This window comes from Camarhynchus parvulus, chromosome 10 (assembly GCF_901933205.1).
Source record: "Camarhynchus parvulus chromosome 10, STF_HiC, whole genome shotgun sequence".
Taxonomy (NCBI): Eukaryota; Metazoa; Chordata; class Aves; order Passeriformes; family Thraupidae; genus Camarhynchus; species Camarhynchus parvulus.
The window spans coordinates 19,699,626-19,726,521 of NC_044580.1; the positions used below are offsets into that span (position 1 = coordinate 19,699,626).

At 49.3% G+C, this 26,896-nt stretch overlaps 1 protein-coding gene across 1 annotated transcript in view; it reads right to left on the reverse strand.

Moving 5' to 3' along the window:
* Positions 1 to 26,896, reverse strand: part of CTDSPL2 (CTD small phosphatase like 2) — a 29,428-nt gene extending 2,532 nt beyond the window's left edge. The window contains exons 1-11 of the mRNA XM_030955514.1: positions 26,841 to 26,896; positions 10,066 to 10,274; positions 8,443 to 8,581; positions 7,373 to 7,522; positions 6,706 to 6,918; positions 4,869 to 4,947; positions 4,490 to 4,601; positions 3,565 to 3,651; positions 2,454 to 2,516; positions 1,747 to 1,826; positions 176 to 302 (exon numbers count right to left, since the gene is read on the reverse strand). Coding sequence (XP_030811374.1) covers positions 176 to 302; positions 1,747 to 1,826; positions 2,454 to 2,516; positions 3,565 to 3,651; positions 4,490 to 4,601; positions 4,869 to 4,947; positions 6,706 to 6,918; positions 7,373 to 7,522; positions 8,443 to 8,581; positions 10,066 to 10,257 — 1,242 coding nt within the window. The 5' untranslated portion in view covers positions 10,258 to 10,274; positions 26,841 to 26,896. The remainder of the gene's footprint in view (positions 1 to 175; positions 303 to 1,746; positions 1,827 to 2,453; positions 2,517 to 3,564; positions 3,652 to 4,489; positions 4,602 to 4,868; positions 4,948 to 6,705; positions 6,919 to 7,372; positions 7,523 to 8,442; positions 8,582 to 10,065; positions 10,275 to 26,840) is intronic.

The window sequence follows — 26,896 nt, forward strand, 5'->3', positions numbered from 1 at the left end:
TACAAATAAGACTTGTGAAATAGGATTTGAGGGAAAAATGTTTCCAAGTTACAGATTCCTGAGTGTTTTCCCCACAGTTTGGTTTGCACACTTCAATACCAAGCCCCAAAGTTACATTTCCCTGTCCCCCTCAGGAAGCCCTGCCCCTGAGGTGTGCTCTGCCCCAGCCCCTCACCTGGTAAGCAAAGGCTTGCGGTGAATTGTCAATGATGATGGTTTTGGAGAGGTCTCTGCCCAGGATGTTCAAATCCTTGATGTAATTCCCTTGTACACACACACAATGCTCACGGAAGAGTCGATGCCTGTCGTTAAAGGAAAATACTCATTAATGAGGCCAAGGACAACATCCACACTGCACCCAGAACACGCAGCTTTGCCAGCATTATCCAGGTTTCTTCTCTTCCCATCTCCTGTTAGAGAACTGTGCCCCTTTTCTGTTCTCTTTAGAGCTTTGTATTGGTAAAATGCCCAGTTCAGGTGATTTTGCACTAACCCAGGTCTGGTTAGCTCCTTTCCCATTAGGGCCAAAACATCCCATCACCTCCTTCCTTTGCCATCAGCCTGCTCCTGTGTAATTCATGACAGAAGGAATGGATGGATTGACTAAGAGGACTCAGACTGAAAACCCAGCAGGAATAAACCCCCATCCCATGGCATGTCCACAGAACCATAAATTGCCAAGTAGGCAATTTGGTGCTGCGCAGCCCCACTGCAGAGCAGCCCCTTCAGGCTGCCTGTATGTTTAAATGAGCGCTCAGGAGCTGCACACAGTGTGCCTAATTCCATGCAGGAGCTGAGCTGCCCACGTTGCCATGGAGGGAAAGGAGCTGCTGCATTTATATATAGAGTGTGAGTCACACGTGTGGGGCCTGGCAGGCACTGGGGCTGGTGGCAGGGCTGGGCCCAGCGAGCCCAGCCCCAGCAGCCCCAGCCAGAGGCAGGCAGCACAGGAACAGCTCTGCAGGCTCCCAGCCCCTGCTGCTGCCTGTGCCATTGGCTCTGCCCCGTGCCAGGAGCACTCAGAGCCCTGCAGGCTGGATCAGGTGTGACACATGGACACAGCCCACAGTGTCCTGGGGTGCCATGCCCTGCTGGGCACCATCCTCTGGGGTGTCCCCAGCAGGGAGGGCTTCCCTGGCCGGGACACATGGACACAGGGGAAAGCCCTGAGCAGAAATCAGTTTGGGTCCAGCATTGCCAGGTGCAGTCCCCCTGCCAGGTGAGAGTGACAGAATCTCACCCCTGGAATTTCCTTCTGCCCTAAGGAACTGGAAAAGCCAACACTTCCCAACAAAGCTCAGCACTGAGAGATGAAAAGCCAAACCAGTTCCAATACAAAACCGACAGACAAATGTTTTTGTGACTGAATGAGAATGAAAAGGATGCTGATTGTAAAAGCTATACAAGTCACAATTTATAATAAATAACTCAAGTTATTAAATTAAGTTTAAAAGTAATCAGGCACTCATTTAATTTCCTTTATTTGCAGTGGGTATTCCAGAGCACATTTTTGATCCCCAAGAGGTCATTTCCCATGAGCCAGCCTGACAGAGACTGAGCAGGGGATTTGGTCTGGGGTTATTTTATCACAAGGCACCAATTCCATCACTTCAGTCCATTTTTCTCCCTCTCCTAGCCCAGGCAAACCCCCAAGGGATCAGTCAGGGAGACTGCAGTAAGGAACATGTCCCATCCCACTGGGCAGGCACAGGACTCCGTTTGCTCAGGACATTGTTCTGGTTTTACCTGACCAGCTGCTTTTTGGGGTCCAGGATGTTCAACAACTTGTCTGCATACACCTTCTTAGAAGCAGTAAACAGAATAATCTGGGGATTGGAGGGGAAAGAAGTCACCATTGGAGGTACAAGGAAGTGGATACAATTTAAAAACTAAATTCAGAGGTGGTTGTGGGAAATTATTTTGTAGAAAATTTTTAAAGTTTGATATTAAGTTCTTATAGTGTGTATTTGTATGTAAACTTTGAGATAAGATATGTTGACTTAGAAATGTTATGGAATAGGACAGATATTGTTGAGAGAGAAATGAAATCAGAAACAAGTTTTAAAAGTGGTTTTGTAAATAAGATCAGATATTTTGGCGAAATAGAATTATGTTAGATGTATTGCAGTACGATTTATGATGGGTAATTTTAGATTATTGGTTCTAAGGTATTCATAGCATGGTGTGGGTAAAGATAGGTTAAGAAATGTCTATAGTGTATTGTAATTAGGAAATCGCTGGTTTGTGATTGTAATGGTGTGAATTATAAAATTTGTATTATTTTACTTTTTATATGAGATTGAGAATAGAATAAAAGTTTTAAAAATATTTTTACTTGTTTTATTTTTGGGTTAGAAAAGAGTTTAATCTGATAAACTGGTGTTTAGTGTGAGGGAAAAAAGAGTCAGACAGTTGGAAAGTGCAAAGGGAGAGCTGGAGCGTGCCAGCCTTACCTCGTAGATCTGAGACATGCGCTCCAGGAACTCGCGGAAGAACGGCCTTAGCCGGACGTACACCTGCACAGAGAGGGGCTTCAGCAAAGGGGCAGCTCCAGCCTCCCCCCAGCACCACACACAGAGGGGCTTCAGCAAAGGGGCAGCTCCAGCCTACCCCAGCACCACAAACAGAGGGGCTTCAGCAAAGGGGCAGCTCCAGCCTCCCCCAGCACCACACACAGCAAGGGCGCTGCCTACCCAGCAACAAACAGAGGGGCTTCAGGGCAGCTCCAGCCTCACCCCAGCACCACACACAGAGGGGCTTCAGCAAAGGGGCAGCTCCAGCCTCCCCCCAGGGTGAGCATCATACAGAAAGGCTTCAGCAGCCTGCACCCTCCCACCCTGCCCACAGGGTCAGCATCACAAACAAACAAACAAACAAACAAACAGCAAGGATCAGGTTCCTGTGTAGCAGCACCCCAGGGCCACCAATGCTCCAGCAGCTCCCAGCCTGAGCAGCTCAGAGGGAGCAGTAACACACTGACATCAGCCTGAACATTCTGATGGAAAATTGGGTGTAATTAGGAAAAAAATGAATAAAATACAGAAGTTGGACAATCTCTATGTTATAAAAATGAAACTGGTTGCTTTGACCAAGCACCCTGACTCAGCCCTCACCAGCAGGGCAGCACCAGTTCAAGCCCTGGACACAAAAAATAAATCCTCTTCTGAACAACCACCAACAACTACCTGAGGCTGGGGATGTCAGAGTGATTTAAAAAAGGCTTCAGCTGTTCCTGTAATTCCATAAACTCAGCCACCACCAGCACAGAACTGCACACACAGAGAAACCATTCCCTGTAAGGAACTGTGGAGTCACAAGAGGCCCCAGCCAGGAGGGCTCTGCCTCCCTCTGACTCCAACAGAGAATTTGGGCTCACAGGGAGGAGCTGCAAAGGGGAACAGCTTCAGTGAATACAGAATTTTCTGCCAGATCTGACACTACAGCTTATCACCACACAGGTGTAAAATGCCAGGCTGCTGCTTCTCCCTCTTCAAACAAACTGAGAACAACGGCACACAGCAAGGATTCCCACCAAACAAAACCAAGAAGTTTCTGTTTCTCTACCTGGTAAATGACATCTTGAAAAAGAACTGGAAAAGTGAGTGCAGCATCTTCTAATTCATTTAGACTACAATGCACTAATGTTTCATCCTAGAGAAAAAGTTACATAAAAGAAAGGAGTGTGAAAAACAATGTGGAAAATAGAAGCTGGTTTCTGCATTTTATGTTCATTTTAAAGCAGGTTTATTTAGAATGGAAACTGTACTTTTGTGCAAGTGCTGTCAAGATTGAAGAAAATTCTTAGGATGAATTAAACATTGCATTATTCTTGTAATCTTTTAAAAATTTCATTGAAACTGTGTGCTGGGGGTGTAGTTATAAAGAGGTATTTTATTTTGTAGCTCTTCTCTCATTCAGTTCCAGCCTGTATCTTTCAGTGTGAATAATCCACCCATCCCTATGATCACAGGGATGGCCCAACTGGTGCTGCTCAAAAAGCCACACCACCATTAACAGGGACTGAAACAACCTTCAAAACAGAGACACTGAAACAAACCATCATAAAGACAAATATATCATACAGAGTGTTTCCAAAAAGGGGATTTGTGCCCTTTAAGAATGTTCTAAAAAGTAAAAGCTTAATTTTTCATCAGTCTTGATGAAAGACACTCGTAACTGAATTCTCCTATTTATTCCACCTCATTTTTCCCATCCTGGATTTAGGGAAGCTTTATGGGGACAGATAAATGTTTGAGATGTTAAAACTGTAATGCTTTTCTTTTTTAAAAAAAGCAGGATGTAAGTATTTGACAAATGTAGCTTACATTCTATTCCTACCACAATTAATTCTTTTTCAACTATTTTTAACTAAAATTATGCAACATTCAGCAGTCTTTGTTTAAAGCAAGCATAACTGATTTCCACAATGAACAAAATAAGGGAAATGCTCCATTCCCCTGCTCTGGTTTGTGCTTATAAAGATATTTACCAAGTCTAGAACTAATGAGAACTCTGGTGTGCTTCTGGTTTTCAGTGGGAGAGCTGGCTTTCTGTTCAGCTGCTCTTCTGTTAGTGGGGGGACATGTTTGATGAAATAGTATCTGAAAAGAAAACAGATTTTGCTGTAAAAATGTACATTATTGAATTGTAATGTTGTAGCCCAACTTAATATTTGAAATATTTAAGGCACCAGAAGTAAGTATTTTAAATTGAAATAAACCCCACATGAGCATACACATTTTTTTTAAGCTCAGAGCTTTTGGAGTTCATTATCATAACAGGAAAATGATCCAATTTAAATAGAAGCATCTTAATTCAACACCCCAAATGATTAATTTACTATTTCCAGCAGAAACACTGGCACTTACGGATCAAAGACTTCCCAGTCCTCTTCATAGGTGGCTTCTGCATGAGCTGATGAGTAGCCACTGTCTGGAGATACTGGTGCTGAAATTCAACGAAAATGACCAAAACAAAAAATAAAACAAAAAACCACAAGAGCTGGTCTTATTAGTGCAGTTCTTTCAAGTGACAATTTGCACTCGAGACTCGGGGGCAGGAAACCAGTGACAAACTCTCCCTCCAGCCCCAGCTCCCCTGCTCAGAGGTCACATTCACCCCTAATGCAAAGCTGCTCATCCACCAGAGCTTGGACGGTCTGGGGAGGGTTTAGTTCAGGATTTGATGCTGCCCATGCACACAGAAGCTGAATTTTTGTCAAAAGAAGATGTTGTCTTCTGAAGAAAATATGGAAAATGAATGAAGGGTCTGTGTGTTTCTCATTTACCACGTGCTCCTAATACAAGACATCAAAACGTAGCAAACATCTTTGGAGATCAGAAGTCCAGAGTGTGCAAGTTCAGTGTTAACAGCAATTCCTTTCCTCTGGAATCTCTGCTTCCATGGGAAGAAGAGTTATGAGGCCACCTGAGTTACAGCAGGAACAGGTAAGTCCTGCCAAAACTGCGTCTTTGGTGCCTAAACCAGATCTGCCTACCAACCATAAAAATCAGTATTAAAACTGTTTGCACACCCCAAGGGAGGGTGGAATGAGAGTCCCTGCTGAGGTGCTGGATTCCCGGGGATCAGCCCTTCCCTGTCCTGTAGTACAGGCACTGTCCCTGTCCCTGTCCCTTACCCAGGGATAGGAGGGACAGGAGTCCCTGCTGAGACACTGTCCCCCAGGATCACCCTGTCCCTGCTCCTGTGCCTGTCCCTGTCCCTTTCCCAAGGGAAGGTGGGACAGGAGTCCCTGCCAAGGCACCATCCCCCCAGGATCACAGTGTCCCCGCAGGATCACCCTGTCCCCCCAGGATCACAGTGTCCCCCCAGGATCACAGTGCCCCCCAGGATCACTGTGCCCCCCAGGATCACTGTGCCCCCCAACGACCCTGCCCTCAGACACCCTGTCAACCGTGCCCCCCAGGATCACTGTGCCCCCAGATCACTTCCCCCACACAGTGTACCACAGTGCCCCCAGGATCACCCTTCCCCCAGATCACCCCCCCCCAATCACCCTGTCCCCCAGATCACTGTGCCCCCAGATCACAGTGTCCCCCCAGGATCACAGTGTCCCCCCAGGATCACAGTGCCCCCCAATCACTGTCCCCTCAGGATCACCTCCCCCAATCACAGTGCCCCAATCACAGTGCCCCAGGATCACCGTTCCCCCAATGCTGTTCCCCCAGGGTCACAGTGTCCCAGGATCACAGTGCCCCAGGGTCACAGTCCCCAGGATCACAGTGTCCCCCAGGGTCACAGTGTCCCCCCAGGATCACAGTGTCCCCCAGGATCACAGTGTCCCCCAGGGTCACAGTGTCCCCCAGGATCACAGTGTCCCCCCAGGGTCACAGTGTCCCCCAGGATCACAGTGTCCCCCAGGGTCACAGTGTCCCCCCAGGATCACAGTGTCCCCCAGGATCACAGTGTCCCCCAGGGTCACAGTGTCCCCCTAGGGTCACAGTGTCCCCCCAGGATCACAGTGTCCCCCAGGATCACAGTGTCCCCCAGGGTCACAGTGTCCCCCCAGGGTCACAGTGTCCCCCCAGGATCACAGTGCCCCCAGGATCGCTGTGTCCCCCCCAGGATCACAGTGTCCCCCCAGGATCACAGTGTCCCCCCAGGATCACCGTGTCCCTCCAGGATCACCGTGCCCCTCCAGGATCACAGTGCCCCCCCGTCCCTGTCCCTGTCCCCATCCCTTACCGGTGAGCGGGGGCAGGTCGCGGTCCCCGGGCTCCTCGGGCTCGCCCAGGCCGTTGTTGAGGGCCCTGCCCTGGCCGGGCTGCGCGGGGAAGGCGGCGCCGTTGGTGGAGGTGGCCGTGCTCGTGGTGATCTCGTCCACCTGCTCCATGTCCAGCTGCTTCACGATCTCCTCAGCCTCCACAGCCTGGCCCGGCGAGTCGGAGCCCGACGTTCCTGAGGCACATTTCAGACACCCTTAGCCTCGGGCTGAGCTCCCAGCACAGGGCTCACTCTCGTTACTAACCTCACACACCAAGTCTCAGAGTAATTACAGATACCTGCACAGATTCATGCCACAAAAATAAGAACCCAACTGAAGACCATGACAATGACTTTAAAACATGTCTGGGACAAGGAATGTAATCCCTTTGTTTTTCCTTCTCCTTATTTTCTTTTTTAATGAAAGGCGCACCACTAAATACACCTATGAAAGAAATGTTCTAATGTTTGTAAGCTTCTTTCACTAACCATCGACCCATCCAAGAATGAAGGAGCCTTTTTGCCTGGCAGCAGTAACCCTTGGTTTGTAAGCCAGAATGAAAAGTGTACTGTCACTCGAAGTAGCTATTTCATACAAAACTCTACCACTCTCAGCTTTAAGACTCCTGGCTTTTTGGATAGTACTCACCATTTTTATTTGCTGGTGAAAAAAAATTGAAAACAGGAGAAAATATGGTTCCCAGTAACGTTGTTCGTGGGGGACTGCCTGTGGTGGGGTTATCTTCCAATTTTCCATTTTGCTTTACGTGTTGGTTCGTCATCTCATAACTTCCAGCTTCTGGAAAAGAAAAAATATGAGTTTTAATGCCACCCAGCTGGGCTTCAGGTGCCTCTGCTCCTTTATGATGAGCATTTGCACTCTAGGGGTGTACTCTCGTTCATGGCTCAGCTGGGTCCATGAGAGTCAGCAACTTTCTACCAGCACAAAGCCAAAATGTCCATTCTCAACACCCTCAGAAGCTTCTCTCCAGATGGGGCAGCAGAGGTGGAAATCCTGGCAGTGATTCGGTGGAGACAGCCCCGGAGCTGCCAGCGCCAGGACTCCACTAGAGGGAGGCACGAGAAAGGGTCAGATCTCCCTGGCTGAGCCTCCAGCTGCTCCAGAGCCCAGAGTTTGTTCCTCTCCACACAACTTGGAAGGAATTGTCAGTTGTGATCATAGGTAACACAGGACAGAATTAAATGAACATCCACGTTCCAGATCTGACACGTAACAAGGGTGATCTTGCATCCCACAACTCAGTCTCCATCTCACAACTCTGACAGAAACCGTCTGTGTTTGACAGGAGCTCTCAGCATCTAATGACACCTGCTTACTTCCACAAACGTCACAAGCTGGGAGGTCATGTTTCCCTCTTATTTGTGAGAAAACGGGAGAAGAGCTAAATCAAATTATTATGGGACTTTCAGAATAATAATTAAAAACAAAAAGAAGTTAAATTAGCTCCAAAGCAGCTGCTGCTGATCCAAACTGTACTCACAGAGACACAGTGGGAGTGTCTGGGGGGATGGAAGTGTGGCTCACCCTGGGAAATCGTGTTTGGCTGTGATCAACTGAGCCCTGCTCTCCCTGGAGGCAGCCAGAGCTGCAGCAACCTCCCCACTGCAGTGCTGGGTCAGGGCACAGCTGGAGGGGCAGAGCTGCCCTGCCCTGCCCCACAGTGCCCTGCCCTGCCCCTCAGTGTGCCATTCACCCACCTCCATTGAGCTGACTTTTCCGCCGCACACGCGAGAGCTGTTTGTTGGGCTTCTCTCCTGTCTGGGGCGTGGAGGTGATCAAGTTGTTATCGATATCCCGCTCAATCCGACTCCTCTTGGGGGGATTTTCTCTTTCTTCCTTAAAATACAAAAGAGGGGAAAAACAAACGTGCTGAGCAGTGCCTTTTGCCATGGAACAGACCAGAGAATGACATCTCCTGGAGAAAGTTCACCAAAGATCCCTTTACTGCTCCACTCCCAGGTGCAGAACGTGCAACAAGGGTCTGGCCAGCTGAGATCTTAGATGAGTTTAAACTAAGTCAAAGTATGGGGAATGAAAACTGTACATGGAGTTGCTGTAGTAGAAAAATTGTCTTTACAGACAAGCTAAATATTCCAGTGCTGCAGAGGCTGGGAAATGCAGACACAAAGCAACTAAAATTACCTGAAACTTGATTTCTCTGCCTGCTAAACATACAGGAGGTGAACTGCCCAACAATATCCAGTGTGACAATCCATATCAGCACAGGGCAAAACTGAGCTGTGAAAAATCCAAGTATTCTCCTTACCTGGGAATAAGTGACTGCAGCACTCATGGGAATGAGACAGAACCAAACAGTTCTGCACATCTTCTGTGCGTGGCTGTATGTGCAGGCACACGTTTATGGCAGGTTTCTTACCCCTTTCCCCCAAAACACCTATGACAAGTCGATAAAATGTTGAAATTTTATCAGATTTTTATTTATCACAGAGCTGATCTGGGATACATTGTAAATTAGTTCTGACTTCCTGGATACTCTTCTTTCGAATCTGCAGTTACATAATGGCAGTATCTGAACCGCTGGATGGATGATGTGCGGTTTTTAACTGGCCTCCATCTAGAGAAAAAAAGCCAGTTTTTGAAGTAATTGCAAGGTTACATTCAGCCTATAAAAATTTTTATATATAAATTTATATTTTTAATTTATATATGTGTGTGTGTTTGTGTATATATATTTTTCACCCTCAAATATCCATACAGCACACGCAACAGGTGCTCCCATGAGCAGATCAGTAAAGCTCAGCTTTCTAGCTGCACCAAGATGTGAGATTTTGTGGTTTTCCCCAACAAAACCTGGATGTGATGCTCCAAGCAGGAAAGTGCTCACTGCAGGAATCCCTGAACAGCTGCATCAATTCAGTGGCACTTGGATTTGTGAGGTTTGACCTTCATTGATTAAATGACTCCTGAACAATCTTGAATAAAATTGCCAGAAATAGTCAAGAAATTAATGCTTACAGACTGGCTTTTCTAAGTTGTTAGTACTGGTAATTCCTTGAATTTGGATCCAAGGAATCCTTAAAATAGAAATCAAGAATGTACTGAATTTATTTGACATTTTCACAAAGAAACACCAGGCAATAAAGCCTGTGATTTATTGGACTGTTAAATACACCTAAAATTGACTCCTGAAGGTTTCAAAGTCAGCTTTACCTGACACAACTCACAGGCACCTGTTGCCTTCCAACTCTTCACGTTTTGCTTCCACCACACGATTCATTCTTAACAGAACTGGTTTTCAATCAAACTTGAAGAGATTATGACCCACTTGAAAGCAAAGCAGGGGCCTGCAGGCAGCGTACCTTGGGTGTGCTTCCTTTAATGAACTTTTTGATCGAAGACAAGAGGCCTGTCTCATTTTTGGGCGGTTTTCCCCCGCCGCCAGCTAAGGGCTCCTCCACCTCCGAGTGTTTCCGCTTGGCCCGCAGCGCCCGCTGCGTGTGGAGCTGGTTGGATTGCTGGGAAGCTTTCCGTGTCCTCAGCCTCATCTTCATGGGTACCACATGGAAAGCTGCAGAGGGGAAAAGGGAAAAAATCCCTGACTGAGGAAACGCGGTAAAGCCGCAGCTCCCGAATCTCAAGGGTGATGTGAGGCTGGTGGTGCTCCTGGCGCATGGCGTGCTCCACACAGAGCTGTGTGCTCAGGGAGGGCACCATGCTGCAGGGGGGACAAACTGGAATCTGCCACGGGTACAGCACCCAGCACATCCATGCATACAGCACCCGCACATCGCTGAGCCTGGCTCAGCCCTGGTACAGCACCCAGCACATCGCTGAGCCTGGCACAGCCCTGGTAGAGCACCCAGCACATCACTGAGCCTGGCACATCCATGGATACAGCACCCAGCACATCACTGAGCCTGGCACATCCATGGATACAGCACCCAGCACAGAGCTGAGCCTGGCACAGCCCTGGTACAGCACCCAGCACATCACTGAGCCTGGCTCAGCCCTGGTACAGCACCCAGCACAGAGCTGAGCCTGGCACAGCCCTGGTACAGCACCCAGCACAGAGCTGAGCCTGGCACAGCCCTGGTACAGCACCCAGCACATCCATGGATACAGCACCCAGCACATCACTGAGCCTGGCACAGCCCTGGTACAGCACCCAGCACAGAGCTGAGCCTGGCACATCCATGGATACAGCACCCAGCACAGAGCTGAGCCTGGCTCAGCCCTGGTACAGCACCCAGCACATCACTGAGCCTGGCACAGCCCTGGTACAGCACCCAGCACATCACTGAGCCTGGCACAGCCCTGGTACAGCACCCAGCACAGAGCTGAGCCTGGCACATCCATGGATACAGCACCCAGCACATCACTGAGCCTGGCACCCTGTACAGCACCCAGCACAGAGCTGAGCCTGGCACAGCCCTGGTACAGCACCCAGCACATCCATGGATACAGCACCCAGCACATCACTGAGCCTGGCTCAGCCCTGGTACAGCACCCAGCACAGAGCTGAGCCTGGCACAGCCCTGGTACAGCACCCAGCACATCCATGGATACAGCACCCAGCACAGCGCTGAGCCTGGCACATCCATGGATACAGCACCCAGCACATCACTGAGCCTGGCACATCCATGGATACAGCACCCAGCACATCACTGAGCCTGGCCAGCCTGGCACAGCACCCAGCACAGAGCTGAGCCTGGCACAGCCCTGGTACAGCACCCAGCACATCACTGAGCCTGGCACAGCCCTGGTACAGCACCCAGCACGCTGAGCTGGCACATCATGATAAGAAGACATGATAAGACGCTGAGCCTGGCTCAGCCCTGGTACAGCTGGGACAGGCAGGAAACCCCGACCTGCTCAGAATGACAGAGCTGTCTAGGGTGGAAAGCACCTCTCAGGTCATGGAGTCCAACCTGAGAACAATGACACCTTGTCAACCAGCAGGGTGTCACCTGCCCTGATGAAAGCATTGATTGTAGGGTGCCTGTTGTCTCCAGCCCCAAATGACTGGACTCTGTGAGCCAGGAAGAGTTCCTTCCTCTCTCTGTTCCTCAAAATACTTCACTGCAAGTCTCCCCATTAAACTTGGGATGAGGCATAAATCTAAATTCCTGTCGAGTGCTCCCAGCAGGAACCATGAGCCTGTGCACTCAGAGCGGGTGAGGACAGAGCAGCTCTGCAAAGGAACCCAAACTGAGCTCCAATGCAGCCGAGTCTGGGAACCACACCAGACCTAGGGAACACTCCTGCAAGGGCAGTATCTATTAAAGCACATTAAAAGGCCATTCCAGGGAATGCATCCCATTTATCTCCAGCCTCCAAGTGGGCTGCTGGTATTGTCACACCGAGTCTCAATGTCACTGTTCTCTGAGCTGGGGACGTGCCCTCTGCAGCTGCCTGGAGCTGGGCTGGTTTGAAGGGGACTCCTCCTGCTTAAAATCATGCTTATGATGGATCAGGAGCAGAAAAATGACATAGCAAGAAATCCATCTGAGGTGCAATGCACAGAAATACTGGAAATAAAGTAATTTGCCTTTCCTAATGAAATCATGACAAAACCCAGTTTTTTAAAGAAAATTGTATGCTTATCATTACAGGAATCAATGCCTGCCTTTCTGGAGTCCATTTAGTGTAGATCTGATTGCTGCAGAGACAGAATAAACAATCTGCAACATTTAACATATAGGTAATGTCACAACAGGTATGTTGCTTAGGAAAAGGCATTGGTGGCACTGGGATGAGTCACAGACAGGGAAACGCTGATAATGTTTTTGACAACCTGTTACACAGCAGTGTTTGCTCCCAGGTGAGCCTCAGTCTCACACAGAGGTGCTGCAGCTAACGAGGAATGACCCGAGTACTGACACTGCTGTCAGGCTTAGCAAGGAAAGTGCTCTGTGGGTATTGCCAAGGGTCAAACATGGTGTTACACAGATTATTAATGCAATGTTCACTGCAACTGCCAGCAAACACGGGGGGTCAGTTTGCACAGGTCCACACTCAGCCCTTCCATCCGTGGTCAGCTCAGTCCAACTGTCCCCAGCACTGCAAGGCCACCACTGACCTAAGGGCCACATCCACAGGGCTGGTAAATCTCTCCAGCAACAGGGTCCCCAACACTGCCCTGGGCACCTGTGCCACAGCTGGACAGCCCTTTTCATGATGGAATTTTCCCCAATATCCACTCTGAGCCTCCCTTGGCCCAGTTCTCTCTCCCCCTGTCCCTGTTCCCAGCCTGACCCCCCCGGCTGTCCCCTCCTGGCAGGAGTTGTGCAGAGCCACAAGGTCCCCCCTGAGCCTCCTTTGCTCCAGGCTGAGCCCTTTCCCAGTTCCCTCAGAAGCTCCTCACAGGATTTATGTTTCAGACCCTTCTCCAGCTCTGTTGCCCTTGTCTGGACACGCTCCAACACCTCAGTGGCCTTGCTCCTGATCCCTCCTCATTTCTTTCCCACACTTACTTCAGATCCTGTCTCCTCCTCAGACACCTGAGCAGCTCACCGAGATAAAGGGGGAAATTCCTTCATTTTTACACCACCAAACCAGTTTATAAGGGGAACCAGTGAGCATCTGAGCAATGCATTGGAGTGTCTGTGACACAGCTGGACATCCCACGGCCTGTGGGGATGCTGGACAGCAGGACAGCTGGACAGAGTCCAAGGATAGCAGCAGGGCAGCAGGGAGCCCTGGGAGGCTCCTTTGCCAGGGCACTCTCTGTGCTGGAGCCCTGAGCTCAGGAGCAGCCCCTCGCCCTGCAGTGTGTGTGGGGCCATGGCACATGGAACAGGCAGAGCCAGCTGGCCTCTGTGACCTGCCAGCGATGTCATGGAACCACTGAGAACACCCAGCCCAACGGCCCCCAGCATTGCAAGGCCACCACAGCCCATGTCCCCAAGTGCCACATGCACAGGGCTGTTGAACCCCTCCAGGGATGGGGACCCCAACACTGCCTGGGCAGCTGTGCCAGGGCTGCAGAACTCCCAGCGAAGAAATTTTCCTTAACATTCATCCTGAGCCTGCCCTGGCCCAGCCTGAGGCCGTTCCCTCTCCTCCTGTCCCTGTTCCCAGCCTGACCCCCCCAGCTGTCCCCTCCTGGCAGGAGCTGTGCAGAGCCACAGGGTCCCCCCTGAGCCTCCTTTGCTCCAGGCTGAGCCCCTTCCCAGCTCCCTCAGCCCCTCCTGGGGCTCCATTCCCTTCCCCAGACATGCTACAGCCCCTCCAGGTCTCTCTTTTTGGGAGGGGCCCAGAGCTCCCCCAGCACTGGAGGTGCCCAGCAGTGCCAGCTCAGGGGATGGGCACTGCCCTGGGCTGTACTGACCACACAAAACAAATGTGTGTAAAAAGGAATTAAAACTGTAAAACATGGAAAGGAGACAGACACTAGTGAAATTCCAGGGTGGGAATGAAAATATCACTTCAAATTTGCTATAGTATAAGTTGCTTGATTTTTCTAGAACTGAAACAAATATCAGTCGGACAAAAAATGATCAGTTAAATACTTGTCAGTGGTGAGTACACGTTCATGCAGCAGGGAAACGCTCAGCTCCTCAGTACAGCCCTGCCAGGGACTCCTTTGGCTCTCTGCACATGCTGGGTATCAAGCCTGGGGTTATAAATATCTCTAATGGACTTAGCAACAGGTACCTACAATCCTCTCAGAGACAGGAGTTTGCTTTCCTAGCACTGGATCCAGACGGAAGGAGAGTTTTTACTGAATTATAGTTGTGGTTCTTTGCTGAACCAGGCTACAAAACTTAAGGCAGTGAAAATAATCAAGTCTAAACATGCAGGAGAATTTCCTTCCTCAGACCTGCAGGATTTGGATTTCCCCAGCACGTGCCATCCCTGATGGTGACCATCCCTGAGCCCAGGCTGGCACTGCCACCTCCACTGTGCCAGGGAGTTTGCTCAGGGAAATCAGCTCCCAAAACCCCTTCTCTCTTCAATTACTTCTACACTTACAATAAACCCAGAAAAGTGGGGGGAAAAAAGGGAAAAACCTTGTTCTTCAAGAGAGAATTACAGAGCAAAGAAGGACTAAAAGGAATACCCACTCAATAATTTGTGGGACAGGAAAATAAAATGTAGGAGCTCTTTAAAAGCAGCAGCTGAAGGAGCTATGGCTGCAATAAATTCCATTTTCCTGAGTTCACACACACCAAGTGTCAGGCTCCCTACCTTGAGAATACTGTTGTTATTCCATGGCCCAGGTACACTGTACTTACAGGAAAGAAATTCCTGTGAATGACTCATATTTCAAACTGAGAGCACACCTCCACGGAATCTGCACTTAGGGATGGTTTATTTCCCACCACGTATGACACTGCTGTTTTCTCTGCTTTCCCCAAACTATTAAAAGGAAAATTAGGTGAGGCACATCTAATTACAGGGTTGAGGGCTTTCTGATACAGGAAAAGGTTGAAGATGGTAAAAGAACAATGGTGAAGAACAATAGGTAGAGATAAGTGACAAGAAAATTCAAAACTCTGGTGCTGAACAATTTCTCCATTCAGTTTGGCACTCAGGAATAACACTGAGCTGCCACCACAGAAATCAATCTATCCCAAGCCTCCACACCACAGCAGCTCCAGAGTACTCAGACAACTTGAATATGTCCAGAGTGTGACTCTAGTGACAGCAACACAGGAGGTGAAAAACTTCTATTTCTTTATCTGCGGTTTTTCTTGAAAAATTTTTTATGCAAAGTCAAGAAAGTAAATTTTTAAACAATTTTAAAATTTTGAGTAAGAGCATCAATGCACGGTGTAAACAGAGATGGAGATGTGACCAACTGCACAAAGCTGTGACCTGTCCCCATATTTAACAGCTGTGACAACTGAGGGGTTTGAAACTGAGGGAGTGGCAGGCTCGGTGTCCCTGTCCCCGGCCAGCCCAGCTGACACACACCTCCCTGCTGAGAAAATGTGTGTGCTTCTTTCAGTCCCTGCCGGATCGGCAGCAGGGCCACGGGCAGAGGAACCAGGAGCAGATATTTTGCTCAGCTTCCTTTCAGACAAGTCATGGCAGAGGTGTTTTGTCAGCACGTTTCACCGCTGTGGTGTGACCCAGATTTCAGGGTGAGGAACAGCCCAAGGAGGAGATGTGCTCCTGCTGGCTGGGACCCATCCCCACGGCGCTGGGATGCTTTCAGGAAAGCCAGAGCCCGAGCTGGGGACAGCCCTGAGCCACAGGGGAAGGTTATGCTGCTAATATTTTGTTATTGTTATGGTATGTTATACATACACGCTGGCAGGGCTCTGGGGACACAGCAGTGTGGGCTGAACCATGGTGTGCCCCCAAAGCCAAGGGCAAGGGTGGACAGCTAAACCTGCACCCAGACAGGCTCCAAAGCCCTTCTCACACCTCAAGGAAATACTCCTTGTTCAAGATGTTGAGATTCTTCCCCTTCAACGACTCTTGGCCTTTTTTAACCAACTCATTCTCCTTCCCTAGAAAATTACAGCCATTTCATGTCACTCCAGCAGATGTATTTCACGTTTTCCAATGTACTGCACTACTTGTCACTCTTCTCCAATCTTTAGGTGTGTTTTTCTGCCACTGCAGAACTGAGAGAGCAATAAACCAGGAAAGCCTGACTCAAAGCAGTCTGGAAGTGATGCTAGTCTGGGGCAGGTGAAAGCAAAATAAAAAGGCACTGATTTATTAAAATATCAAATCACTCAATACGTACTATTCAGATGCTGGTGCTGGGTTATGAAATCTGGATAAACGTATAAAGCAAGCACGAGTTCCACCAAAACAACAGTAAGGAATTACAGCTATCAAAGGCACCTCTAAATTCTCCCTGTTTCACTGAAAGCCCATTTTCTGCTCCTCCCCACCTTCCAGGGCACAAAATCACTTCCATCTGAAACAAAATCCTGCTTGAAATCCTTGCTCTTCAGACACCCTGTTCAAACCCTGATCCCTCAGGACATCTACCTTGTGCTCACTTCTACTCTCCCAAAGTCTGAGTATCTCCCCTAAAACAAACCCATCCTTAGAAGGATTTGCCAAAGAAGGATGGCAGCTTTTTACAACTGGCCTCAACAGAAAATAGATCTTCTGTTCCCTTCTTTTTCTGCTCTAGCCATCATATTTCTGTTTTGCCATTGCTTTGCTAGTGAGGCTTTGTTTTGATTATACCAAATGCATTTGGAACTGAAAGTTTATTCCCTCCCAGCCAAGATATTTTTCTCTTTGCACTGAGGGTACACGCTGGTAATTAATTCAGGCTTTCCAGTCTGTGTCACAGCAAGCAAGGAGGAAACTTGGAGAACTGGGGTAAGCACGGGACAGCAAACCTCAGAGCAAACCCCAAAACCTGCTGCAGAAAGAAGGGCCTATTTCCAACCTCTGGTGCTGCCAAGATGACAATTTCACATCAGTCACCTCCGGATCTTGCGGGGCTCCTGAGAGGTTGGGAGAGGAAAGTTTGCAGTGCTGGAGTTGTAGACGAGCAGGAACAGATTCCACAGAACCAGCACTGCTCCGGTTGGGATTCTGGGAGGGACCAGCTGTCCTCAGGCTCTCTGGACATTTAATCCACACTGCCAGGCACACAGGGAGCCTATTTATGGAAGTCAAGTCCCTCTGTTAGAAGCCGTGGCGTGGACAGGTTGCAAACACTTCCTGAACAGACCTTCCGGGATGTGGTCTGAACACAAAACAATCCCAAGGAGTTACTTGTGCTAACTGTTCAGCTCACCCATACCAGTTATCTTTTTCATTAAAAAAAACCAACAGAAACAGCAGATTAATGAGCCTGAGTAAGTCTGTGTTGGACTATGGAGCTGTGGAGTAGCTCCTGTGTTTGTGAGGAGAATCTAGGAATTTCTGCACGGTCTGCACAGCAGCAGAGCTGCCTTTTGCTCAGCTTCAGAAAACCTAATCCTGCTCCACTCCACCTGAATCCTCCCGGGGGATCACAGCCACAATCACGTATCCCACAGGACCTTGTCAGGCTGCTATCTTTTAAAGGGATAGATAAGGGTTCTGGCTGCTCCTTTGGCCTCAAAAATAGCAGACTATTTTTATTGCAGGATAAAGACTCTTTAAATGATAATATGATTCTCATTGCCCTGGCAAACACCTTCCTTGGTACACTGTATCCCTCCAGAGCCTTTCACAAGAGGTTAAACTCTGCTCTCCCCTTTGCACGGGGCTGCTTTCATGCTCTCCTCGCACCTGGCTTCCCTCATTTACAATGAAAAACCAACCAACTCTGTTGTTAAAATGGGGCAAATTCCAGCACAGTCAGGATTCATATTACTCAGTGTCCAGACAAAATTTAAACGAATCATTTTCCCTTATGAATACATGCTGAATTAATACTGACTCTTTCATAGCCCATCCTGGCTTCTTTCCTGCATGGAAAACTTCATTCTTACAAAATTGCAAATCTGAGATTAATTTGTGCCTGTACCTGAGTTAAAACTGACATGAAAATAAGTTCCAAAGGTTTAACAGCTGTACTCACTTGTGAGTGATACTATGCTTTTACCCTTAAAACATAATATTGAGACATGATGAACTTGAAACATATCCAGTCCCAAAAACTTGCCTGAAATGAATTTCAGTGACCTGTCTGATTCCGTCACAATGAAGCTATTTTGTACATTTTATTTCATTCTCTTTTTTACTCCCTGTTCTATTTTGGGTGAAAAATCCACAAGAAAAAAAAAGAAGAAACAACGACAAGCCTTGTTGCCTACTCAATGGAAAGTTATAGGAAGTTTCTGCTCAATATTCCAATAATACAAAGTATAAAAAGCACAAGCTACCAATGACAACAGAAATTCTGCAGGGTGAAACAGCCCTGCATCCACACTGCAATGTTTCCAGTTGATTTCACGCTGAATTTCACTTATTACTTTCACAAGATAATCACCTCCAGGTTGGTCTAATGTATGTCTGTCACTCTGAAATGCACAACATGGAATGCAACAAGAACTTTCTGGCTGTGCAGGGGCACTGCTCTGCTGAGTGAGGAGAAGGGGTCTGGCTCGTGCCCTGCCTTGGGAAGTTCTGAGGGGCTGGGGAAAAGGGGGGTCCTGCTCCTGTAGCACAGACTTGTGGTGGAAATCTGCGTGGGTGAGCGCCCTGATCTCCACACACCCCCTGGAAATCTGAGCTGAGGGATCCTGAACCAGAGGAATCAGCAGGAACGAGAAGTGCTGGTACCACCTGGGAGCTTCCACAGTTGTTGGATTTGGTTCCAGCCATTCCCCAGTACCAGGAGTGAGCCTGGCCTCTGATCAGAAATCCTTATGATGGAGAAAGCGCCAAGCCATGTTCCAAAGCAGCACAAGTGGTTAATTTATCACATTGCAAAGCAGCTACATTAGACTTTGGGAAAATCTTCCAGATACTGAGGAAAGCTGCGTTAACTTAAATAACAAATTTCACGCAAGTTACCTTAAACACCAAATAAATACTTGAAAAAAGTTAGCAGCCACCTCTGTGCCATGTGGAATGTGACAGAGCACACATCACTTCTCACCAGCAGTGCTGAAGAAACAACTCAGCAAAACTGTGGGAGAGTAGAAATGCTTTACTGGAGGTGAAAAGAATGCTTTCTAATTGCCATTCCTCCTTTCCCTACATCCCTTCCAGCCCCCACAGCCCTGCAGCTCCTTTGCCCTGACCCTCCAGCAAGCCATGTCTTCAGGCTGGAGTGTTTCCACACGGGAATAAAACAGGTAACTCCTGGCAGGGGAAAGGACTGTTACAGCATGGGTTCCTTCGGCTCACTGCACTCTTTGATGGGCTCTGTCCTTCAGCACAGCAACACTGACCAGCTCTTCCTAGAGAAAACGAGGCTTATCCACCTGCAAGTGTCTGTGTGTCTGTCAGTCCTCCCTGGGAAATGCAGAGTCCGTGGACCAGCATCAACCCAATGTCACAGAGCAACAGAAATTTAAATATACTCATATAACTGTGTACTATACAGTTCCTAGAGGGTTTCTGAAAATTCAAACCTGTGTAGGTAAGAGAGACCCTTCAAGCATGCCAAGTAAGCCAAAGATGGTTGTGGTTCAGTCCTTACACACAGGCACATTCCACCTTGCTTCCTTGCCTAGCCCACCTCTGGAATATTTAAAAACTGGCATATTAAAGTAGGAGAAAATTCCTTGCTTCATCCTTTTGGTATCACGTATGTTACAAACCAGAAATCAGCGTTGTTAATTCTCTCTGAGCACAGAGGGTAAGCAAAGCCCACCCACCTGATTTTAAACAAGCACCTATTGCAGAGCTCAGAGCAGGAGTGTCCGTGCAGCCACAGTGAGGGAGCAGAGCTGAGCAACACCTCAAACCCATTCTGACACACAGAAAGCTGCACAGATTCTTTGCCTCCATCCTGCGGGTGCTGAGTGGGGCTTTGAACCCTCTTTTATAGCCTTTCCACCCCGGTTTGTCCCTTCCATGGCTGCTGTGCCTCCTCCCAGGGGTTTACCACAACACCTCACCGGCAGTGTGGCATCCTCTGCCTGCCCCTGTGCTACTATGTTAACTGACTTGGGATATTTCTGTATTAACTATTAATCTTTGAGATGGAACATTATCAAACCTTTTCAGGTATATAATAAACCAATCTACTATCAAAAGAGAATTACCTTCAAAAGAGGGTAATTACACCTAACAATTAAGTGTGACACCTCTTCACCTGAACCTCTGTAGCCCATTTTTCCAACCGAGCTCCCAAACACCTTTCTCTTAAAAGTACCAGTGAGCTTCCTAGTCCTTAAGCAACACAAAAGTAAAGGACTCTAAACCCAGTAATTACAGTTGTTTAGGAATATTATTTTAGCTATAACGAAGTCCTCAAAAGTTTCTTCCAAATCTTTAAGACCATAAAAGCATCAAGATTACACTAACTTTATTTTCTCCTGCAATCTTTGTAATTTCTGGCCTGATAAGCAAAATAAACAAGCTTTTCCAATTGTATTTAAATTGATTCAACTACAACTGCTTGGTCTTGACACGAGCTCAAGGTGTCAGACAAACTGAGGCAGGTAACTCAATCAAATATACTGTAGTTAAATCCCACATTCACAATGCCTGCAAGTACCTTGAACATTCTTGTAAATATTCCTGCTGTTTATTAAACACTTCCCTTACTTTTTGCAGACTGTTTTCGCCCTCTGAAAACAAACCTTAAACCGGCAGTTCACACTCTGCCTTGCTTTGGCAAGCCCCAGCCCAGACCCGTTGCCCACAGAGCTCACAAGGAGCTGTGCAGTCCTCTCTGATCTCCTCTCTTAGCTCCTGACCATCACCCATGGGTTCCCAGCTGCTCCCACAGCCCACACTGCCAGGACCAGGAGCTCAGCCCTCACCCGTAGGATTCCCCTCCAGGTGATGGACTGGAACTGGGTACCAGCATCACCTGCAGCCCAGAGCATTGCTGCAGATAAAGAGAAGCCTCCTGGCCCTAAATGAGCTCCCCCGGGATGGTAAAACGAGAGAAGCTTCCAGGATGGGGAGGAACGAGGAGCGGCTCAGGTGCTGTTACATGCTCTGGAAGGGAGCTGGAGGGTGAAGCAAGGACACAGGACAGGTCCTAGCTGTCACCTGGAGCCAGGGGACCCCTCCTCCCCGGAGCAGTGCACACACAGCAGTGCCTGGATGTGAACCAGAGGAGGGCAAGGCTGCAGGGAGCTGCAGCAGGCTGAGTGCACTCCCAGCACAGGGTCAGCAGCACACAGACACACTGCGTCACTGCAGCCCCTCCGTGCTGAGCACAGCACACACAGCACCCTAAAGCTCTGCCCAGCCCAAGGAAACCTGTGCCAAGCCAGCAGCCTCGCCAGGCAGTCCCAGCTGTGGGAAGAGGGAAGGGGAACGCTGCTGCTCCCCAGTCAGGCAGGCAGGCTGAGAGGCTCCCGGAGGGCAGGGGCAGCCCAGGAACCCGTGTGGGGCTCCCCACCAACCAGGCTGCTGCTGTGGGGCCAGGGAAGCCCTTGTGGTACAGCCTCAGCCTGAGATTGAATTACCTCCCTTCCACTAATTAGCACCTCCTAAAGTACAGGGTAAATCAAAGCAGTCGTGGGTTAGAATGGCCTAGGGTAAACTGAGTTATGATTTAGACTGAATTGGTGCAGCACAGGCCAAACTGCTCAGAACAGCTGCTCTGATTTGATCAGAGTTCCTGCTACTTTATTAACTTAAATTAGCTATTCCCAAACACAGCCTAAATAAGGACAGGATCCCTCCCTTCCCTGGGAGGCTTTGAGGATGCTAATGAGCCCTGCAGCATCAGCTGCCTGGCCCTATTCTGCTGCTAACAACACTTGTTTATACATATAAGGTAATTAATTTACAGGTAAGTTCTAAACCAAACGCTTTAGAGTCCTAGATTCTTTTCTCCTACTTGCACCTGGAATATTGGCAATGACTAGCAGCATGTATTTTTTGTAACTATGCTCCTTTAAGTAAGTATCCGTACTTAAGTAAGTATGCATAACTTATTTTCCAGATGCTGTGGAGTTAACAGCTCCTTTTAGTTAAACTTATTTTCATGACAGTATTATGCTTAAAATTATACTGCTACACTAAACACTGTGGGCACAGAACTAGAGGTGTTTCATGCATCCTAACCAGACTCCTCACCCACCAAGAAGGAATTCTGAATTCAGACAGGTTAGGACTGTTAGGGATAACTTCTATTTCCATCATCTCTTTTCTATGAAACTCCAGCAGAAGCATCACTTGGTGGGCAGTGTATCCTTGCGGGACCTAATGCAGCACAGGCACTTTCTAAATGCTGGCTTTAGGGTTATTTTTAGCAGGATGCACAGAAATCTGCCTGATGGGGCTGGACTCTGAAAACTTCCCCCGTGGGGAGCTGCATTTTGAATGTCCCGACAGAGCAGAGATCAGTGTGCTGCTGAGTTAATCCTGTCCACCAGCAGCCCCACAACTCCTTCCCCTGGGCTTAGCCACGATTACCAAAACACTGACCCATCAGACAAGGAAACTGAGGCAGCAAAGGCTGTATCTCCTCAGATCCCACATGGATCCACAGTGCTGGCAGAGGTGGAAGCGCACTGCAGGCTGATGCTCAACTCCCTGTTTTCTTACAGCAGATTGTCCTGACAAGGGTTTTCCTTGGATCACAGGATATGATGAGAGAACTTATCATTTGAGAAGTTAAGAGCACCTTAATCAAAGTAATTACTGAAACTGATCTGATTGGGAAGTAATTTATTTAGAAAAAGTTAGGACTGCCAACTGGGAAGCTCCGACCCAACCCCTGAGCTGATTGCTTTAGATGTGGATGATTTCCCACTTAATTTTTCAAGTGCTATTGAAAATGTCTTCATCTGTGAATGTCAAATATTTATTTTTCTAAAACACTAAATAATGGCCATCTAGGCATCTCAACATGTAAACAACATGTTAGATAGGCTTTCAAGCACCCGGCTGTATGTGAGTTTCTCTGAAGCAATCAGAGCTGCACCTCACTGCAGCTCCCTGGCACTCCAGGGAATTCCCCAGGGATGGAGCCCTCGGTAGGGCTGGCACTGCCACATCCTGCCTGGGAGTGCTCCTCTTAAACCAGCTGCTGAGAGCCTGCTCTTCCCTCCCAGGATCCCAGCAATGATTCCACTGAACAGTCTGCCCCCTGAAAATCACAACCCATCGTGGATTTGATTAATCAGCTCTGCGCTTGTGGTGCGTATTTGCATTTTCTGAAGATTTAGTTGGGATGTACAAACATCAAATTGCAGATTCATAGAATGGTTTGGGTTGGGAGGGACCTTAAAGCTGATTCTGTTCCACTCCCTGCCATGGCAGGGACACCTTCCAGCATCCCAGGCTGCTCCAAGCCCTGTCCAACCTGGCCTTGGGCACTGCCAGGGATGCAGGGGCAGCCACAGCTGCTTTGGGCACCCTGTGCCAGGGCCTCACCCCCTCACAGCCAGGAATTCCTTCCCAATATCCCATCCAGCCCTGCCCTCTGGCAGTGGGAAGCCATTCCCTGTGTCCTGTGCCTCCAGACCCCTGTAAAGGGTCTCTCTCCATCTTTCTTGGCAGCTCCTTCAGCTCCTGGAAGGCCACAGTGAGATCACCCTGAAGGTTCTCTTCTCCAGGCTGAACAATCCCAAATCTGCCAGGCTTCCCCCACAGCAGAGCTGCTCCATCCCCCTGATCACCCTGGTGGTCTCCTCAGGACTCAGTCCAACGGGTCCGTGTCCCTCCTGCGCTGGGAACCCCAGAGCTGGGAGCAGCACCCCAGGAACTTTTCATACACAACAGACAAAAACCAGTCTCCTCTTTAAAATGTACAAGAGATGGTGACAGCAATTCGGGGGCCAGCAAATGAAGGGATTTCATTCAGACTTGGTCCTTTGCTTCCTGGTCTCTGAACAGCAGGAATCACCACATCTGCTCTACTGCGAGTGAAGAATGAGAAAGGCACTTGTGGAGAGGAACACTCCTGAGGAATTACAGAGTAAGGATGCAGTCACAGAGGGAGCCGGTGCGAGGGGCAGCCTTTACATCAGGGACAGTCTCAGTGGTCTGCACCGACATCACCAAAGTCCAAAACCCAGCACCCATCGGAACTGCCTTCCCTCGGGAGAGCAGGCTGAAAGCACTCGGATGGGGCACAGCCTGGACACCCACAACCTGGAAAAGGCACTTCTAGGGTTGTATGATTACTTATCCAGCTGTGATCCTGAAATGATCACAGTGATGCTCTGGAACCCCAAGGCATTGTCCCAAAAGGGCAAGAAGTCTCAAACTCCTCTCAGAGCACACACATGTCTAGAAATACACAGGAATTTTAAATTTATGTCAAATTCCAGCCCTACTTCATGCATCCTGCTTTTATAGACTCCCAGAATGGCTGAGGTAGGAAGGGAATTCTGGAGTTTCTCTTGTGCAATCCCCCTGCTCAAGCTTTTCTTGCAAGTTCTTGCCAAAATAGTTCAGCCTGACTTTCAGAATGGTTTTTACAAAAATGTGCAAGTGCCCCAAGTTGTTCCTCCCCTTACACCTGTGGAAAAGCTTCTTCCACGGGAATGAAATATGTGCACAGAAATCTGTCAAAAGAGCATATGTGATTCCCAAAGTCTCCTGCAAACACGATTTCTGTTGGTGTCACCTCACGGCATTACAGGAGATCAAAGAAGAGCCAATGCAGTATGGAAAAACTTGGGAAGGTGAAGACTCAGTTTCCTTCTGAATTCTGACAACTTTTTCTGGTTTTTTAACTGCTTAACGCTACCGAGGCTCTGACAGTGTCACGTCCTTGTGCTGGGGAATCACCACCCTGGAAGGGCTGCAAGGCTGGGGATGGAAAATCACCTTTCAATTATGAAATGCACGCACGGCCCCAGCATACATGGAATGTTTACATCCTTAGAAAAATGATCCAACTGTCCCATTCAATCTCCAGGGCAGACTGACAGGGGAATTTTTCTTTAATAAAGAACTTTGATGGAACAGGAATGTCAGCTTTGGTGCACACTGCACTGACTGGAACAGGATCAAAACTAAGTTCCACACGATGTTTTCAGGGGAAAAGAGGAGAATGTTTCATGGAATTTAAGTCGGGATTTGGCTTGCATCCTAGAACATATATCTTGTTATGAAAACTGCTGAAACACTTTTAAGTGGGCAAGCCATAAGTGTCCTTGGAGCTATCCAGTCAACTGGAAGTCACACAGGCAGAATCTCTCAAAGTAGAAAAGCCTGAAATTGGGAGGGGGGGTGAGGGAGGGGCAAGTAATCTTGGAATCCTATCTGTTATCCAGAACGGCTCCCTTGTGCCTACAGCATGAAGTAGTTACAACTTGTTTTCTGCTATTGTCACAGATCCAGGACGTTACTCTGGCTAAATCATAATCTCTTCCTGCCTCAGTTCATCCATGTGCAAACCTGGCTCGCTAACTCTTACCTTAATGTGTCATGGGGCTTAATTAATAACACTTAGGTCTTTTAAGTCCTCTACAAACATTAACTACTTCTTGTAACAACTCTCCAAGGTATTATTATCCCCATTTTACTCATGGAGAAACGGCAAAAGAGGCTGTCACTTGCCCAAGGCAACAGAGTAATAGTTATACTTAGAGATCCTCTTCACGGGCTACTCTAACAGTGGAAAAACATCAACAAAGGCAAAGACAATAACGACAAACTCGAAGTCACTTTTAAAAGTGCATCATAAGCATCTGGAAGACGATGGAAAATCCCTCCCAGAAACAATAGGCTTGGGACCAGAAAAAGCATCACAACTGTCACCACAGAGAACGAAGTGCCCTGGACGGACCCAGGCTTGAGCTCTCCCAAACAGACACACACAAACAGCCAGACCTGTCCTCTCGAGCGCTCTTAAGTACCATAAAATTGAGCAACAGGCTCGTACAGTGCTCTCCAGTAACACCGAGCGAGCAGATAATCAATGTGGTATGCAGCATGCTAATTCCTTCCGCCGCGTTCCCAGCAGGGACCGGGAATGCCAATAACGGCCCCGGACGGCGGGGGTCCCGCACGGTGCCGGCGCGGCCGCCGCCCCCGCCGCTGACGGCGACAAAGTTGGTGTCCCCCGCGCCCCGCCGCGCTGACATCCCCGGAGCCGCCGCCGGGAGCCCTGCCCGGGCAGCGCGGAGCGCGGCACCCGCCGGGGCGGCCGCCCCCGCCGAGCCCGTCCCGCTGCCCCCGGGGCCGCTGACAGGCGCGTCCGGCGCTGCCGCCCCGGCGGCGACAACACCGCCAGCAACAGGCGCGTCCTGCGCGGGACCCGCGCGGGCACGGCCCGCGATGCGCCCGCAGCGCTGCGGCTCCGGCCCGGCCCCGGGGCGCGGGACGGGCCGGGCGGGCGGGACCCGCCGCAGGCCTCGGCCTGGAGGGGCGGGCGGGGGGTGTCAGGCGGGGTGACACCGCTCCGCCGCTGCCCGCGGCAGGGCCGGCCCGCCAGGGCTGCGGCCGGGGCTCGCCCGGGGCTCCGCGGCGGCCGCGGGGGGCGAGCGCGGGGGGACGCGGCGTGTCGGCGGGCGGCGGGCCCGCCGCGGGCAGGCCCCGAGGGGACATCCCGCCGGTCACTCGGAGCGGCCACCCCGCGCCCCCACCTGATCCCGGGCTGGGACCCGCGCGGGTCCGCCGCGTCACTCACCTGCGGGAGCGGGGGCCGGGGAGCGGCGCCGCGGGGCCGCGCTGCGGGCGGGCGGG